The sequence below is a fragment of the Hyla sarda genome, chromosome 2 (genome assembly GCF_029499605.1).
Source record: "Hyla sarda isolate aHylSar1 chromosome 2, aHylSar1.hap1, whole genome shotgun sequence".
Lineage (NCBI taxonomy): Eukaryota > Metazoa > Chordata > Amphibia > Anura > Hylidae > Hyla > Hyla sarda.
Window position 1 is genome coordinate 431,514,206 of NC_079190.1, and position 17,271 is coordinate 431,531,476.

Genomic DNA, 17,271 nt, shown 5'->3' on the forward strand with positions numbered 1-17,271 from the left:
TTTTTGTGATTAGAGATCACTGGGCTTCTAAATATACAAGGTAGTCTTTAATACCAGGACCATATTAGCTTTTTCCTTTGTAAGTGTGTTGCCTGTCAACTGATAGACATCTCCCAACATTCATTGTTTCAGTAGATTTCATATCTATGTAATTCATGGGGGGAATGTAAGTTTGGCTGATTTGTCTAACCTCATTTGCTTCCAGCCACTACTTTGCCCTGTGTTTTGGAGAAGTGCGCATACGAATTGACCTACAAGGATTGTTACCACTGAGACCACAGGTTCCTGATGCTCCATCTGGAGTTACATCACAGCATGCTGAGAAAACAGCCTTTAACCCATCAATACTGAAAGTCTTGTCTCAAGTATGTAGTTTTTGTTTAACAATGATTTCAATAGTTCTGACATTTTTAGCTTCCTTCGGTCATGTGTCAATTATGCTTATATGAGTTAACAAGCCTTACAAAATTACTGGCCATCAATACTAGATCGTCTTGGGTACCTGACACTATCACTAGTAATATTACAGCAATGCAAGGAGGAGCAGAAGTAAACATCAAAGAGGCTGCAGTGCTCGGACAAGCACCGCACCCCCTTCAAACAGCTAATCGATGGGGTGCTGGCAGTCTGACCCCACTGATCTAGTACTGATTGGTTTGTGATTTTCTAAGGCTGGAAAACCTATTTAATATCTGTTGTATGTTTATGATTTTTTTTATGAATAACTACATTTTAGAGAGGGATTACCTTTTGGATTTTCATGTATTTCTACAGTGTTCCTGAACTGGAACCTGTATATATTATAGTCCATTCTCTGGGTTAGGGTACATTCACACTGCAGAATTCCCACAGAATTCCGAGAGCGGACTTCCGCAAGTAGAATTCCGCACAGTGAATTGTACCATTAGTGTGAATGGGTCTTCCACGAGACCCGTTCACACTGCGGAATTTCAGTGGCGGACAATTGTGCCGTTGAAATTGTTCTGTGCAAAGAAAGAACATGTTCACTCTTTGTGCGGAATTTCGCGAGCACTGCATAGCAGTCAGTGGTGACAGCACAGTGCCCAAGTATTTTCGGCGGCGGCAGCCTAACGGAATCTCCGCGCGGGATTCCACCAGCAGAGATTCTGCACTGCGAACATACCCTTACTGCTGGAAAAAGTCAACAAGCTTATTAATAGACACATCTTTGTTTCCTGTTTAACTGAACTCCTGCAGATTTCTGACCAGTGCTTACTATAAAGATGGCACTACACAGAATGCAATTTACCAGAGCTAGTTCTGTGCAGATATTTTCACTGCCATTTTTGTGGGAATAGAACACTAAGGCCCCATTCACAAGGCTGAATATCTCCGGGCAGATATTCCGCAAGAAGCAGGCGTCCGCAGAACAAGCCAGTGCTAGGACAACTAGGAAATGTGCCGTCTCCAGAGATGATAATGCATTTCCGAGCGGATTATACAGAGAGAAATTACATCTCAATTCTTTCTGTGGAGGTTGGAATTAGAATTTCCATGGCAGATGTCCCCACCCTGGAAATTCTGTCACATGCAAAGTGCCCAGAATTCCATTGAAAACAATATGAGTCTGCTGCAACAGAATTGCTGAGCTGCTTTTTTCCACTGGATTCTGCTCCAAAATTCTGCCGTGTGAATGGGGCCTTAGGTACTCTCTGACCTCTGATGTTGCAACAGCTACATTGTGGTTAATTGTCCAACAAAACAGAACAAAGACATTCTTACACAAATGTATTTTGTTTTGCAGCTACTGTCTGTACACTTGGACTCTGTGAATATAATGGTTCTCAATGTAGCTTCCTCAGAATCTCTGTGGCACATGACCTTAACAAAGACAGCCATTGTAGTGGTCAGCGATGGAAAAAGGTAACCATTCATTTTTTGCCGTAGGAGGATTTGTTACTAAAAAAAAGTTTATAAAGCAACAATTCTACAAGCTGTATAAGTGTTTTACATTTTACATTTATATGTTGAGAAAATGTTATCTTGTCCCTGATTTTTATTTTTTATGTGTCTGTACCCAACGCTCCTGCATCACTTTGGTCATATATAAACAACCTAAAAATCAGTCACATGATCATAGCACCCAATTAACTAGGCATATTAGTCATATTAGGGCTGGGCTTTTCCCCCATACCGCAATACCAGTTGAGCCCCTCCCCCTCTGGAATGTATTATCAGCCCAGCGCAGCGCTGTCCCCACATCGGGGAACTAATCCTATGTGACCCGCCAGCGCTGTTCTGCCCCCCCTATTAATGATCAGCCCAGCGGGGTACTACTCGCATATGTCAAGCACTGCCCTCCTCCTCTTTGTTGGGGGCCGCCGGGCGCTGGAACTCTATACTGTACTCCAGTGGTCTCCAACCTGCAGACCTCCAGTTGTTGCAAAACTACAACTCCCAGCATGCCCAGACAGCCAACGGCTGTCCTGGCATGCTGGGAGTTGTAGTTTTGCAACAGCTGGAGGTCCACAGGTTTGAGATCACTGCTGTATGCTGTATCCCTATGCCCGGGCTGCAAAAGATAAAGAGAATAAACTGTATCTCACCTACGTCGGCCACACGCTGGGGACGGGAACGTCGGACAGCCGTCAGCCTATCGCCGGCCGGAGCGATGTGCCGCCCCGGCCAGTGATAGGCTGAGCCCACTGTCAATGTAAGGAGCTCTGGCCGGCTTCTTACATGACAGTGTGCTCAGCCTATCACTGGCCGGGGCGGGACATCGCTGTGGCCGGTGATAGGCTGACGGCTGTCCGACGTTCCAGTCCCAAGCAACATCCGACGTAGGTGACTTAATGTTTATTTTCTGTATCTTTTGCAGCCCGGGCATAGGGATACAGAGTACAGCAGTGGTCTCCAACCTGCGGACCTCCAGCTGTTGCAAAACTACAACTCCCAGCATGCCCGGACAGCCATTGGCTACAGTGAGTTCCATCGCCGGAGGCCCCCAACAAAGAGAAGGAGGGCAGTGCTTGAAGGTGACATTTGTGAGTAGTACCCCGCTGGGCTGATCATTAATTGGGGGAAGCAGAACAGCGCTGACGGTTCACATGATTTGGGGGGGGGGGAGGGAGCCGAACACCGCGCGCGGGTCACATGATTGGGGCGGGGGCAGAACAGCGCTGGCGGGTCACATGATTTGGGGGGGGGTGAAAATACCGTTATATACCGCGGAACCGCCGTAACTTAAAAAATACAGTGATACACATTTGGTCATACCACCCAGCCCAATGATATATAACAGAATTTGCAGCATAGTCTCCAATGCAAATGTGAACACAGCCTAACCCCTGGAATATGCTTAAGGCTTGATGCCCCAAAGGCAGGAAGTTGGGATATGTCAGAATCCTTTATTAGTTTCCTGTTTTCCTTACAGAATGGACTGCACCCTGAGCCTTAACCAGCTGTCTAGCAAGTTACTGAAGAGCAGTAAGCAGGTTAGTATCATGTTAAAGCAGAGCAGCTAAGTTCCATCTCCTTATTTAACAAGCTTTCGCTACCCTTACAACTTTACCCTGTTTTAACCTGAACCCCTTTGAACCTGTTTACTGATTTCCAACCTGGACCTATCCTTTTAAGAAGGGTTTTTAGCTCCCATGCCCTCATTGCTTATGACATATAAAATAAATGCAGATAGAATTCCTATAATGGCTCATAAATAGCTGTTGCTGAAATGTGTATCATACCACACTGTAATTGAATACATTTTTCTATATGTAAAAAAAAGAAGTAAGGAAAATTAACAGGTTAACCAGCACAGATGAGATGTCTAAACCAGGTGATCAACCCCCCCCCCCCATTTATAATTGCAGGATGAGGCCTGTCTGGCAGAGCTCTCTCTTTCTCTTACTCTGGAATGCAGCATCAATGAGAAGATCTTACAAGCAGTTGGTCTAAAGGTGCGGAGTCTACACACAGAGGTGCATGAGAGTCTGTTCCACAGTGACTTGCTCCAGAAAAGACTGGTTCCAGCAGTTCAGGCTAACACTGAAGAGAGCAGCAGCACAGAGGAACAAACAAACACAGGTTGGCACCAAGGGCATCATAACTTAAATGTTTACCAAGCTAGAACATGTCTGCTCCATATCAGACACCTGTATCAGTATTTTATGTGTTTATAATAGTTGTTGCATACAGATTAATGAAACAATGTGCATCCCTGACTTAGGTTATTGCATCTTTCATTTAAAAATCTGTCTCTAGATACAGTCGATCAGCGCGCACTTTAGCAATGAGGTCGAGAAAACGTCTGGTACCATCTAATGTCTGGCGCCCTTTAACAAAGCCAACTTGATCTTTAAAGATCTTCAAATTAGGCAGAATTTTATTAAGACTGACCGCCAGCACCATGGCGTAAAGCTTTATATCACTATTGAGTAATGAGATGGGCCTAAAATTCGCTGTATTATCGATTGGTTTACCTGCTTTGGGGATGGTGACTACCAGGGCTTCCAGCATCTCATCAGGGGGAGCACCCATAGAGACAATAGCATTAACCCCTTAACGACGAAGGACATAAATGTACGTCCTGGTGAGGTGGTACTTAACGCACCAGGATGTACATTTACGTCCTATGCATAACCGCGAGCATCGGAGCAATGCTCGCGTCATGCGCGGCAGGTCCCGGCTGCTGATAGCATCTGCGGGTGATGATCGGATCGCCCGCAGCGCTGCCGCGGCGATCCGATCATCCAGCATGGGGTCCGAAGGTCCCCTCACCTTGCTCCGGCCGTCTCCCGGGGTCTTCTGCTCTGCTCTGGTCTGCGATCGAGCAGACCAGAGCAGAAGATGACAGCTAACGCTGATCAGTGCTATGTCCTATACATAGCACTGAACAGTATTAGCAATCAACTGATTGCTATGAATAGTTCCCTGTGGGGACTATTAAAGTGTAAAAATAAAAGTAAAAAAGAAAAGTAAAAAAAAGGTGAAAAACCCCCTCCCCCAATAAAAACTTAAATTGTCCCATTTTCCCTATTTCACCTCCAAAAAGTGTATTTTATATACATATTTGGTATCGCCGCGTGCGGAAATATCCCAACTATTAAAATAAAATGTTAATGATACCGTATGGTGGAATAACATTTTAGTCCCCAAAAATGTTATAAAAAAAGTATTAAAAGCTTTATATACGCAAATATGGTATCAATAAAAAGTACAGATCACGGCGCAAAAAATGAGCCCTCATACCGCCGCTTATACGGAAAAATGAAAACGTTATAGGTCTACATAATAGGGGGATTTTAAGCGTACTAATTTTGTTAAACAGTTTGCTATTTTATTTTAAGCTTAACAGTAATAGAAAAGTATATTATCATGGGTATCATTTTAATCGTATTGACCCAAAGAATAAAGAACACATGTCATTTTTACCGTATATTGTATGGTGTGAAAACGAAACCTTCCAAAATTTTTCATTTCCCCACACAAGTAGTATTTTTTGGGTTGCGCCATACATTTTATGGTAAAGTGAGTGATGGCATTACAACGGACAACTGGTCGCGCAAAAAACAAGTCCTCATACTAGTCTGTGGATGAAAATATAAAAGAGTTATGATTTTTTGAAGGTGAGGAGGAAAAAATTTAAACGTACAAGTAAAATTGTCTGCGTCCTTAAGGCCCAAATGGGCTTCGTCCTTAAGGCGTTAAAAGTCCTAAGCAAGTATGGAGCTAGTAGAGGAGCAAACATTTTATAGAAATCATTTGAAATGAAATCAGGGCCCGGGGACTTAGAGGGCTTAAAGGAACGAATACAAGAAAGTATTTAATCAATAGAAAAATCAGATGTCAGTTAATCCTTACATTCAGAGGGAGGCATATGTAGTGAAACAGAGGAAAGGAAAGAAGAAATTGTGTCAGCAGTAGGTTGGAAAGTAGAGGGCTCAGACTTAAGATTGTATAGCTCTTGGTAGTATTTAGGAAAATGGTTAGCAATTCCCTGCGGGTCCATAGTTTTTGAGCCGTCCCTATTAGAAATAAAAAGGAATTCGAGTTTTAGATTCTCATTTTTTTAGCTGCTTAGCCAGTTGTGAACTAGCTTTATTGCCTTGCCAGTAGCAGGTTAATTTCAGTTGCCGTAGCACCTTTTCATAATCCTAAAGAGATAAAGGGTAAAGTTGAGACTATATCTTGCTAATTTGCTGTGTTAAAGAGTAGCTCCCACCATGTAACAAAATAATGTTTCTGTCCCTGCCTATTGCCCATCTATCCCTAACCCCATCCCTGCCTGTAATTTTTTTTTAACCCCTTAGTAATATATTTTTGACTGCCTGGTAGAGTGCTCACTTACCTGGCAGACTTCCCCAGCAGGTGCAGCGTCACTTATGCCTGCTGGGGGGGGGCGACTTCCACCCTTAGCTCATCTATGCTGTGCTCCCGTCGGGAGCGCACATAGATGAGCGGCCAATAGCACGGCAGGCTGCTCCGGGGTCTCCTCTTCTGAAAATAGCTAGATATGGCAGACAAGGTTGTATCTAGGTACTTCGGATTATGCAGAACCATAGAATTAAGTCTCCAGACGGATACTGGATGCTGAGGATATTTTTCTTTTAATTGTAAGACTTATAGGAGCGTGGTCTGACCATTCAATAGGCATAATACTAGCATCTTCAATTAGGGATAATACGGAGCCTGATACCAAGATATGGTCAATTCGAGTATATACTTTACACAGGTTAGAATAAAACTTATAAGCTTTTTCTGTAGGATTAATTACTCTCCATGCATCATATAAATTTGAACTAGTAATAAGTGAAAAAAAGACCAGTAGGGTCAGTTTTAGGGGAAGTTGTAGTGGAGTCCAATGTTGGCCACATTACCGTGTCAGTAGGAAGCAGACAATGGACTCCACTACATCTTCCCCTAAAACTGACCCTACTGGTCTTTTTTTCACTTATTACTCTGAGAACTCCAGACCTGGTCTTCTTTTTTATTTTTTAGCTAGGGCCTGTAGTTAGGTTTTTCTCTCCTTTTCTTTTCTATTTTTAGGTGGGGGTTCAGGAACATGGCGCTACCTGTTTCCCCATATGCAGCTAAGGGGCACAGGGCATAGAGTATGCACCGTTAACCCCTTCCCGCCAACGGCCAGCGCCTGGGGTTGCACTTTGGTTCTGATATGATGCAGGTGATCATAGCTGGCTGAAGACATTTTAGGTGAGTATGGCTGTATGCAGGGTGAGTATATTCCTCAACCCCCAATCCCCCCCTCCCTCTCCCTCCCTCCCTCCCTCATTCTCTCTATCTTTTTCTGAGCATTTGGGGGACTTTTTCTTTATTTATTTCTGGGGCTAGGGGTTGGGGATAGTGATTCACTATCAGCACTGTCGGGGTTCGGGGATTGCGGGGCAGCTTCCCTCCCCTTGCCACTCCCTGGCATTGCTTACTTCTCGCAGCAGCCTGTACTTTTCTTTCTTCTCGGCCGGCCGCACTTTACTTTCGCTTTGTGAACAGTGCGCACGGTGGGGGGAAAAATTACTTGAGGCTGCGGCCTGGTCTGGGATGTAGTTCCGCCCACTCACTGTATGCGGGCGCGCTGACGGGGCTCCCACCGTCCGACTGCTACCGGGTCACTGATGCACCTATCAGCTAGGTGCGCACGCTTTGGAGGGGGGGTCATCTGCGGTACTCCTCCCCCTTCTCCTCCAATGGAGATCATATCCGAAACTACTGGAGGCAAAAGCTCTCTGCTTACGTAGAACAAACCCTGCTGTTCCGACCTCTGTCGGAGGACGGCTACCTTTTGGCCCTTTCAGTCCTTTGCATCAGGTCGTCCTTCCAAGCAGGCGCCCTCCCAAGCAGGCAAAGCCCCTTCTTTCAAAGAACATCCTTCCTGGAGGCAAGCCAACCGTGCTGGCGGTTTCTCAGCCAAGTCCGGTAACCATAAGCCTTCCTCTTCCTGAAGGGACGCCCCCACCCGTATCCTCTTCTCGGGTGGGAGGACGTCTGTCTCTTTTCCGGAACATTTGGTTAGCGCAGGTTCAGGATTACTGAGTTCGGGACGTCATATCCGATGGTTACTGGATAGAGTTTGCTTCTTTTCTCCGGGACTGGTTCTTCTGATCCCGTCCTCGTTGTTCCCCATCTTTGGTGGCTGTCTTTCGCTTTGAGTACCCTCCTTGCTCAGGGGGTGATTGTTCCAGTTCCTCCAGGGGAGCTTTTTTCAGCGTTCTACTCAAATCTGTTTGTGGTCCCCATTCTGGACCTCAAGTTTCTCAACCACAACTTGCAGCTACGCCGCTTTCACATGGAGTCCCTCCGCTTGGTAGTCGCGTCCATTGATCAAGGGGAGTTTCTTTCCTCAGTAGATATCCGGGACACCTATCTGCACATTCTAATTTTTCCTGCCCATCAGCATTCCCTCCACTTTGCTGTTCCAGCGGGCCACTTCCAGTTCGTGGCTCTTCCCTTTGGCATGACAACGGCTCCCAGGGTTTTCACCAAAGTCATGGCGGCGGGGATTGCCATTCTTCGGGCTCAGGGGATCTCGATCGTCCTTTACCTGGACGATCTTCTGATCAATGCTCCGTCCCGGTCACAAAACTTTGAGAGCCTTCATTTCACTGTGCAGACTCTGTCCAACTTCTCCAGGAGTGGTCATTTCTTCCCCTCCACTGGCAGGTCATCACGACCGATGCAAGTCTCCTAGGTTGGGAATGTGTGTTTCAGGATCTGGTCGCTGGTCCTTTCAGGAGGCTCGCCTCCCCATCAATCTTCTGGAGATCCGTGCCATTGGGAGATCCTCCTTCAGGGTCATCCCGTTCGAGTCCAATCGGACAACACGACGGAGGTGGCTTACATCAATCGCCAGGGCGGAACGCACAGCTGCTCAGTGATGGAGGAGGTCTCCAAGATTCTGCTCTGGGCTGAGACTCGAGTGCCTGCTCTCTCTGCGATTCACATTCCAGGCATGGAGAATTGGGAAGCAAATTTTCTCAGCCGCTCTTCCGCAGATCCGGGGGAGTGGTCTCACCATCCGGAGGCATTCTTGCAGATCTGTGCTCTTTGGGGGACCCTGGACCTGGATCTCTTCGCGTCTCGCCACAACAGACAGGTTCCCTGCTTTGTAGCAAACTCATATGACCCTATGGCAGTGGATGCGCTCGTAATTCCATGGTCGTCCATCAGTCTTCCCTACCTCTTTTCCCCTCTGCCTCTCCTGCCCAGGGTTCTGAGGAAACTCAAGGCGGAGGGTGTTCCTGACATTCTGGTTGCCCCAGACGTGCATAATACGCCAACGTAATTCGCCTGGTCGCCGACGTTCCTCTGCGTCTTCCGGTTCACCCCGATCTGCTCTCCCAGGGTCCTCTCTGCCACCCCAATTTACTGTCAAAGCATTTGACGTTGTGGTGGTTGAAACTGCGGTTCTGAGGGCTCGGGGGTTTTCATCCAGGGGGATTTGCACCATGCTGTGGGCTCGTGAGCCTTCCAATGGTAGGTTTTACCACCGCACTTGGTGGGCCTATTTCAGGTGATGTGAGGCTCAGTCTGTCTCTCCGGTTATCTTTTCCTTTCCGCACTTCCTGGCCTTCTTGCAATCTGGTCTGGATCAGCGTTTGACGCTCAGCTCCCTTAAAGTTTCGTCTCTTTCTATTCTCTTTCAACGGCCGTTGGCTTCCAACCCTCACATCCACACCTTCCTGCAGGGCTTGGCCCATGCGTCTCTGCTGTACCGGTCTCCCACCCCTCCTTGGGATCTCAACCTGGTGCTCGGTGCTTTGAGGGAAGCTCCGCTTGAACCTATCGGGACACTTCTCTTCTCTTTCTTTCCTGGAAGGTCACCTCCCTCATCGCCATTGCCTCCATTAGGAGGGTCTCTGAGCAGGCGGCTCTCTCTTGTCGCTCTCCCTTCTTGGTCCTTTACCTGGACAAGGTTGTTTTTCGGCCGCCTCCCTCCTTCTTGCCCAAGGTGGTCTCCTCCTTTCATGTGAACGAGGATATTGTTCTTCCTTCCTTCTGTCTGGCTCCATCCAACGCCAATGAGCATTCCCTCCATTGTCTGGATGTGGTTCGCACTGTTCGGATCTATCTTTCCGGCAGGGTGATACTTTCTTTGTGATTCCGGAGGGTCGTCGCAAATGTCTTCCGGTTTCCAAGGCGACCATTTCGCAGTGGATCCGTTCTGCCATCTCGGAATCGTACCGTCGTAAGGGAAAGGTCCCACCCTTTTGGGTGACTGCGCATTCCACGTGTTCCGTTGGGGCTTCTTGGGCGCTACTTAATAGGGCTTCAGCCTTGCAAGTTTGCAAGGCGGCCACTTGGACGTCTTTGTACACCTTCACCAGAATCTACCAGGTGCACACTTTTGCGTCCGCTGACGCCGGTTTGGGTCGCAAGGTGTTGCAGGCAGCAGTGGCTCAGTCTTCTGTCTGATTCTGTTTTGGGTATTTTTCCCACCCTGGGGACTGCTGTGGTTCGTCCCACGGTCTCTATGTCCCCCAATGGAGCCGACCAAGAAAAGTAGATATTTTATGCTTACCGTAAAATCTCTTTCTTGGAGGATCCATTGGGGGACACATCACCCACCCTTTTGTTTTGGTTACTATGGTTTGGTTTTCTGTCCGAGGGGTAGTGTTCGGTTATTTTTTGTCTGGTTACCTCGGACACCTGCTGGTTTTCTTTTTTTGTCGGCCCTCTCCTACTCCTTTGGGACTAAACTGATTAGCTCAGAGTCAGTTGGTGGGGTATATCCTGCCAGGAGGGGCCGACTTCTTTTTGTATGCCTAGTGTCAGCCTCCTAGTGTCAGCAAGATATACCCACGGTCTCTGTGTCCCCCAATGGATCCTCCAAGAAAGAGATTTTACGGTAAGCATACAAAATCTACTTATTTAACTGACATTTAAAGGGTAGCTCCCACCATCCCTTTTTTTCCCCCTCTCTGTCCCTGCCTATTTCCCATCTATCCCTAATCTCCTCCCTGCCTAATTTTTTTTTTTACTATATAAAAAATGCAGTTTTGTCTGCCTGGTAGCGTGCTCACTACCAGGCAGACTTCCCCAGCAGGCACCACATCACTGATGCCTGCTGGGGGGGACTTCCGCCCTTAGTTCATCTACACAGGGTGCCTCCAGCGGTTTCACCGCTACAACTCCCAGCTTGCCCTGACATCTATTGGCTGTCAGGGCATCCTGGGAGTTGTAGTGGGGAAAAACTGGAGGCAACCTGTGTTAAAAACAATACATGGCCGCGGCGCAACCCGAACCCCGCTACCCCTCCCCTGAACCCCGTTACCCCAACACCCGCTACCCGAACACCCACCCACCCCCTAGACATACCAGGACAGTGCAGGGACGGGCAGGACAGCAGCGACGGGATGCCGGGAGGCAGGGCCGGCGTGCAAGGCCAGGGAGCAGGGGAGCCAATGCGCGCTTCTTCTGTTCTCAGCGCTCGCTCCTGCCTGTTTGATTGACAGACGGGAGCGAGCACCGCAGTGAGTGAATTCCGACTCATTGCCAGGCTTCAATGAGTCGAAATTCACTAGTGACGTCACTGCCGAATGCATTCGGCCACTAGGAGGGTGACCCCTAGTGGCCGAATTTAAAAGTGATTTTAAACTGTTTTAAAATCACTTTTTTTTTATTAAAGTACGGTATATTAGAGATATGTTGTAGTACTTAAGTACTACAACATATCAATTTTTTTATTTCATGACAGTGCCCAATGTACCGGCCATTATCGTGTTTCTCCGCATGTTGAGGTACAAAGGCTACATTATCCCGGATAGCCAGCGCAACCCCCCCCCCCACCTTTTTATAGGGTGCATGCGCATAAAACACATGGGGATACACAGGCGTTTAGCATCTTGTGGAAGGAGGTGCATCTCCTGTATACATATCACATCCGCATTTAATCTCCTAGCCTCCTTCCATACCATTGACCGCTTAAAGGGCGGGTTGAGCCCTTTAACATTAATAGAAATAAACTTAATACCCATTATAATGATTATATTACTTCTGTCATTAAGCCGGTATGAAAACTAGATGCTAACAGTATCCTCTATATGGCACGTAATACAGATTGTAGCCTTGGGATGATATTACAGAAGATTTCCAAAACTTTCCATTACATACATAGAAAGGTGATGGATCAACATACATCCACTTAAACAACAATCTCTCAGTTCTTCTTTTAAATTTATTTGCATCACACATACACAACACAGATATAGAGGGCGATTATCCTCCGCCCATTCAGGGGTATGTTGGACCTCTGCCAACATAGTTAATCGTGTGCTATACCATCATTATTTAGAACTTAAAGTAGTCATATTGCTGAAATTGCAAACAAAAAGGAATAGGAAGCAAAAGATAGGAACAGGGCAAAAGAAAGCCAAAAAAAGCACTTTTAGAAGGAAAAAAATAAGAGAAATTGTTCAGGTATCATCTGCCATAACAGCAGTTCACGTATTTTTATTCTTGGGACTTTTCTTTTTCTTGTGGGTGACTGTAACCCATTACGTTGGGACTTGTAAAGTAGTACCATTATTGTACTTTTGTGCCTCCGTTTGTCTTGATATTAATCCCCAGCCTTGGCAGAGTTGTAGTAGCGCTTGAGGGGATAGTGCCACATGTTTTTCTCCCTTATATGTTATCAGCACTTTTGTAGGAAAACCCATACCCCATTTGTATGGAATTTCTCTTGCTCTAAGTAGATGAGTTCCTGATGCAAACTCCCTATGTTTCATCATAGTGGCTGCGGAAAGATCTGCAAATATGGTATGAGAAGTTTTTCTTAAACAATAGGATATTTACTAAAGGAATCTCTATTGCTTATGCGGAGCTTTTACAGCTTAATAGACCCAGGCATTACACATATCAGCTCCGGTGGGAAGAGTATCTGGGTCAAAAATTTACAGATGAGCAGTGGAGGTTTGTATTTGCTATGCATAGGAAGATGTCTAGATTTGTTAATCATTTTGAATCTTTGCGTCAGCTGCTTTATAGGTGGTATAATACACCTGCTAGGTTGGCTAAATTATATCCCTCATCTTCGAAGTATTGTTGGAGATGTGGTAATGCTATCGGTACCTTAATACATATTTGGTGGGAATGTGAGCTTATTCACCCCTTTTTGGCTTAGTATCAAGTGTTATCTTGATTGCTCACTCCCTTTCCCTCTTCCATGGGGCCCGGAAGTTGCCTTTCTTTTTTTGACCCTAGACAACATACCGACTTGCCACCTTACTATTATTTACCACGTCCTTACTGTAGCTAGAATTTTTGTTGCCCAGCGGTGGAAATCCGCTGATATACCAGATCTTTTGGCTGTTAAAGCCACTGTTCATCACAAACTTATGATTGAGGGATATATAGATAAACATTTAGGAGTACGAGAGGCACGACATGATAGATGGAGTAAGTGGCCTGATTGGACCAAGGAATGAGCCTGTAGGAGTAGCTGTATTTTCTACTCTGTTTACTTCTTCCTTTCTACTACGAACATATACTAGTATTTATATATTTTTTGCTCTTATTTCACTTTAAGTGATGGATTACTATCTATTTGTTCTCAACGTATTTTGTGTGATGGGGTATGTGTGGTTGAGTAGGAGTTGTATTTTTATGTTCTTATGAAAAACTTAAAGAATAAAAAAATAAAATGACTTCATGTATTTGTTACAAATGTCTAATACAGTGCCCATAAAATTATATGGCACTGTACTGTACCTCTGTTCTTGTGATTGTGAACATTATATAAAGGTCTGAAGTAAATTCTGAAATGCTTTATTGAATTCCACATTGTGGAAGTATTCTCATCTAGAAGCGTTGTTAGACCTGGCTCACACGCACCCCATTGGTTATAGTCACACTCTGCCCTTTTTTAGGGTGGTTGATCTTTTTATATGATTTTAGTCACAATAAAGTTAGGTGTAATTTACATTATTATTATTATTATTATTTTTTGTCTATAAAATACATTCTTATTAACCAGTCTAGGGCATTTGTTTTATACCTACCTAATCTTTTTTGACATTTTCTTGACAGGAGACATGACGGCACCTAAGTGGCTGCAGCTTGTAGAGCGATTACCATGCAGACTAGATGTAGGGTTTGAGAGCAGCACTGTTGTCCTGTCTATGAACAGTCAACAAAGGTAATACCAGAGCATGATGATGAGATAATAAATAACTGAGTTAAATACAAGTTGATGCTTTATATCCTTGTTTATTTGTCAGGCACTTGAACTGGACACTGAAACTGCTGAAGTTTTATTATTCACGGGAGGAGGATCAGCTGCCCATGAGAAAGTTCATAGGCACCTCAGAACTGGCACAAATGAGCTCTGAACTCCTAATAGAAGGTAAGTTATTGCAAGTTCAAGTGGAAAGTTGTAATTGAAGAACTTTCAGGGGTTTTCTCACAAAAACTTGTATTAACACATATGTATATGTTTATGGCTCGCTTCATAGACTTGCCACACGGCCGCGCCGTGTATATACATATATATATATATATATATATATATATATATATATATGGCATAGGTCGTTAAGGGTTTAAAATACCTCTTCACTTCAGTCATGCAGTGAAGAGGAACAGGATTCCTGTTCTAGTGGAGGGTTGAGTTTCCAGTTGTGGGGCCCCAGCGATCATACATTTATCACCCAACCTGATGTGTAATCAATGTTTTCCGCAGAAAAACCTATTTTTATGTAATTACACATAATGCCCGTCTATTCATCAAGGCTGTATGCCAGTCACAGTTTTGTGCCACTTTACACACAACTCTATAAAGAAAAAAAATCGGAAGGACTGAGTGTGAGGGGGCATGGCCTTCGTGTCAGAAATTGGTGTAAGTTATGCCAGAAAATGACTCCAGCCTGGTGTGCCATCTGTGTGCCAAATTTATTTTGAGGCATGTGCCTGCCTCGTCTTAAGCAACATTCCTTTACTGGGTTCTGAGACTCCTTTAATTATATTGACTGTACATAAAATGGAAATTCTTGTGTTCAGTATTGTAATAATTTATGAAGTAGCTGTTAAAAAAAAAAATAATAATAATAAAACACTTTGCTCCCATAATGCTAAAGAGTAAGCAAAACAAGCATTTACTTGGCAACAAAGAACATGGCTTACTGGTGACAACACTAGATATCAACTCCAGCTGCCAAGCTAGAATAAGATGAACTAGGGCTTAGTGCTGAACTCAGTGCTTAGAGTCTAATGCTAAATTGTACTGCTGCTTGTAGTAATGTAATGTTACTTTAAGATAATGCTGTATGTTGTCTGGCTTTTATCTTCAGATGGTTTGTTGCTGTCACAAAGCCGACAAAGGATCCTATGCCTAAATCATTTGAAGGCTGATGTTCAGGTGAGTTACTGTACACAATGGCCCTGATTTACTAATGTAAACCTGACATGTTTTGTCTGGTTGTGCGGCAGATTCTGGCACATTGTGACAGAAAATTCTGTCTGTGCCGGAATTTGCGCCAGAATTCTGCCTGCGCCAGAAATGAAAAAACTCGACCAACTCTGCATTTTACTGAGAAAACCCAAAAAAGGGCGTGTCTGCTAGGGAAAGGGGGTGTGGTCACAGCAAAGGGGAGTGTTTCCGACAGTTTCACAAAAACCCAACATATTTACTAAGGTTTCCACAGAAAATGTGGGGGATTTTAGCTGAGGAAAACCCTACAGATCAGAGAATGTGTAAAAAAAAGAAAAATGTAGGGAAACCTTAGGAAATACCGTGGAAAAAAAATTGTAGGGAATTAAAACCCACAAAGAAACCGACACAACACTCTTTGTAAATCAGGGACAAAGTTACTGTTTGGATGCACAGGATGAAGGTTAGTTATAGATGGTTAATAAACACCTGCCCACACTGAGGTCTCTGTTTCACTGCAGTTCCATAGTCCTTAGTTGAGGTTTATTGCCTATGTATGTACCTTTTGACCAATTCCTTTTATATCTGAACAGGTCACTTCTATTGATATCCAGAGTAACATGGCTCTTAATACTTGCATCATTCATTACCGCCACCAGGAGTTCTCTCATTGGTTCAGCTTGCTGGCGCTGGATCGCCAAATACAGAGGGTCTCCAAAGCTTCAACCAAAAATAATCGGCAAGTTTAGAAGTTGTAGGAAATGTTTTTCTTTTTTTTTATTTTATTTATAGTACTAAACTGTGGCCTTGTACATTTTAATTGTGGTTTAAATGCAGTACAATTATAAAGTTCTCAGTGCCATTTCCTTCTTTCAAAGAATAAGTTGTTAAAATGGTAAATGTTTGCCATTTAGGATCTGACAGTGAGTGCATACAAATAATTAACAAAACAACATAGATATTCTTAAAGGACATGTCTCACAGTAAAAAAAAAATTCAGCTTTAAGAGCAGAAGGTAAAGTTTTATATAGGTTTGTAAATCACTTCCATTACCAATACTGCTTGGAAACAAGCTTTATCTGCATTCTTCTGTCTGACAGGAAATTCAGCTGTTCCAGGTTTTCATGACTTGCGACCCCCTATTCAGGCTGTTATCAGCAGCATCCCGGGGCCGTGACGTGACAATTACCCAGAAAACCCCTGTGCTGCAGAGAGCTCCCTGTGCTCGGCCTTAGCCCCTCCCATCTGATGAATATTCACACTATCCTCCCTCTGTTCTGCAGTGATTGGCTGAGCAGCACTGCCTATATGCCGGCTGATTCAGATCATAGCAGCCCCAGCAAACAGGCTGATTCTCTCCCCTCTCCTTGCTAATGTTTTTACACTGAGAACGGAGGAGAGGGGGGAGATGAGGGAGCTGCCAGTGTAGAGCTGTCACACTGAGAATGGAGGGGAGGGAGAGAGGGAGCTGCGAGAGTAGAGCTGTCACACTCAGAACTGGGGACAGAGTGATTTACGAGGCTAGAGCTGAGGAGGAGAGGAGTGCAGAGCAGGGGGGAGCTGATTGTGCCAGAGTAAAGCTGTTTCACTGAGAGAAGCAGAGGGGAGGGGGAGGGAGTTATTTTACAGTATAAAACTGCAGCTTCAACTCCAGGGTCCCTCTCTCTGAGCACTGAGATTACATTTTGTTTCCTCGTGGCCACCCTGCTGTATAGGGGGCTATGATTGGAGCTCAGTGTTATGTGGGAGTGAGCTAGCAGAGCTGTGGGAGTGACTAACGTAACAAGCTCTCTGCTCAGGCAGCGGAGAGCAGGAAATGAGAGCAGTGCATGCAGGGAAATGTAGTCTTTGAGATCACAGGCATAGCCACCATAACCAGGAAGTAACTGGAATTTATGAGCTGAATAGCAGGTAAATGGGGGCCGACAAAAAAA

General features: G+C 45.0%; 1 protein-coding gene across 1 annotated transcript in view; it reads left to right on the forward strand.

Moving 5' to 3' along the window:
* The window catches only part of BLTP2 (bridge-like lipid transfer protein family member 2), a 114,983-nt gene that overhangs the window by 17,994 nt on the left and 79,718 nt on the right, over nt 1–17,271 (forward strand). Inside the window, exons 4-11 of the mRNA XM_056559095.1 lie at nt 206–365; nt 1,766–1,884; nt 3,395–3,455; nt 3,831–4,044; nt 13,999–14,107; nt 14,190–14,314; nt 15,258–15,325; nt 15,931–16,076. Of these exons, the coding sequence (XP_056415070.1) occupies nt 206–365; nt 1,766–1,884; nt 3,395–3,455; nt 3,831–4,044; nt 13,999–14,107; nt 14,190–14,314; nt 15,258–15,325; nt 15,931–16,076 (1,002 nt within the window). The remainder of the gene's footprint in view (nt 1–205; nt 366–1,765; nt 1,885–3,394; nt 3,456–3,830; nt 4,045–13,998; nt 14,108–14,189; nt 14,315–15,257; nt 15,326–15,930; nt 16,077–17,271) is intronic.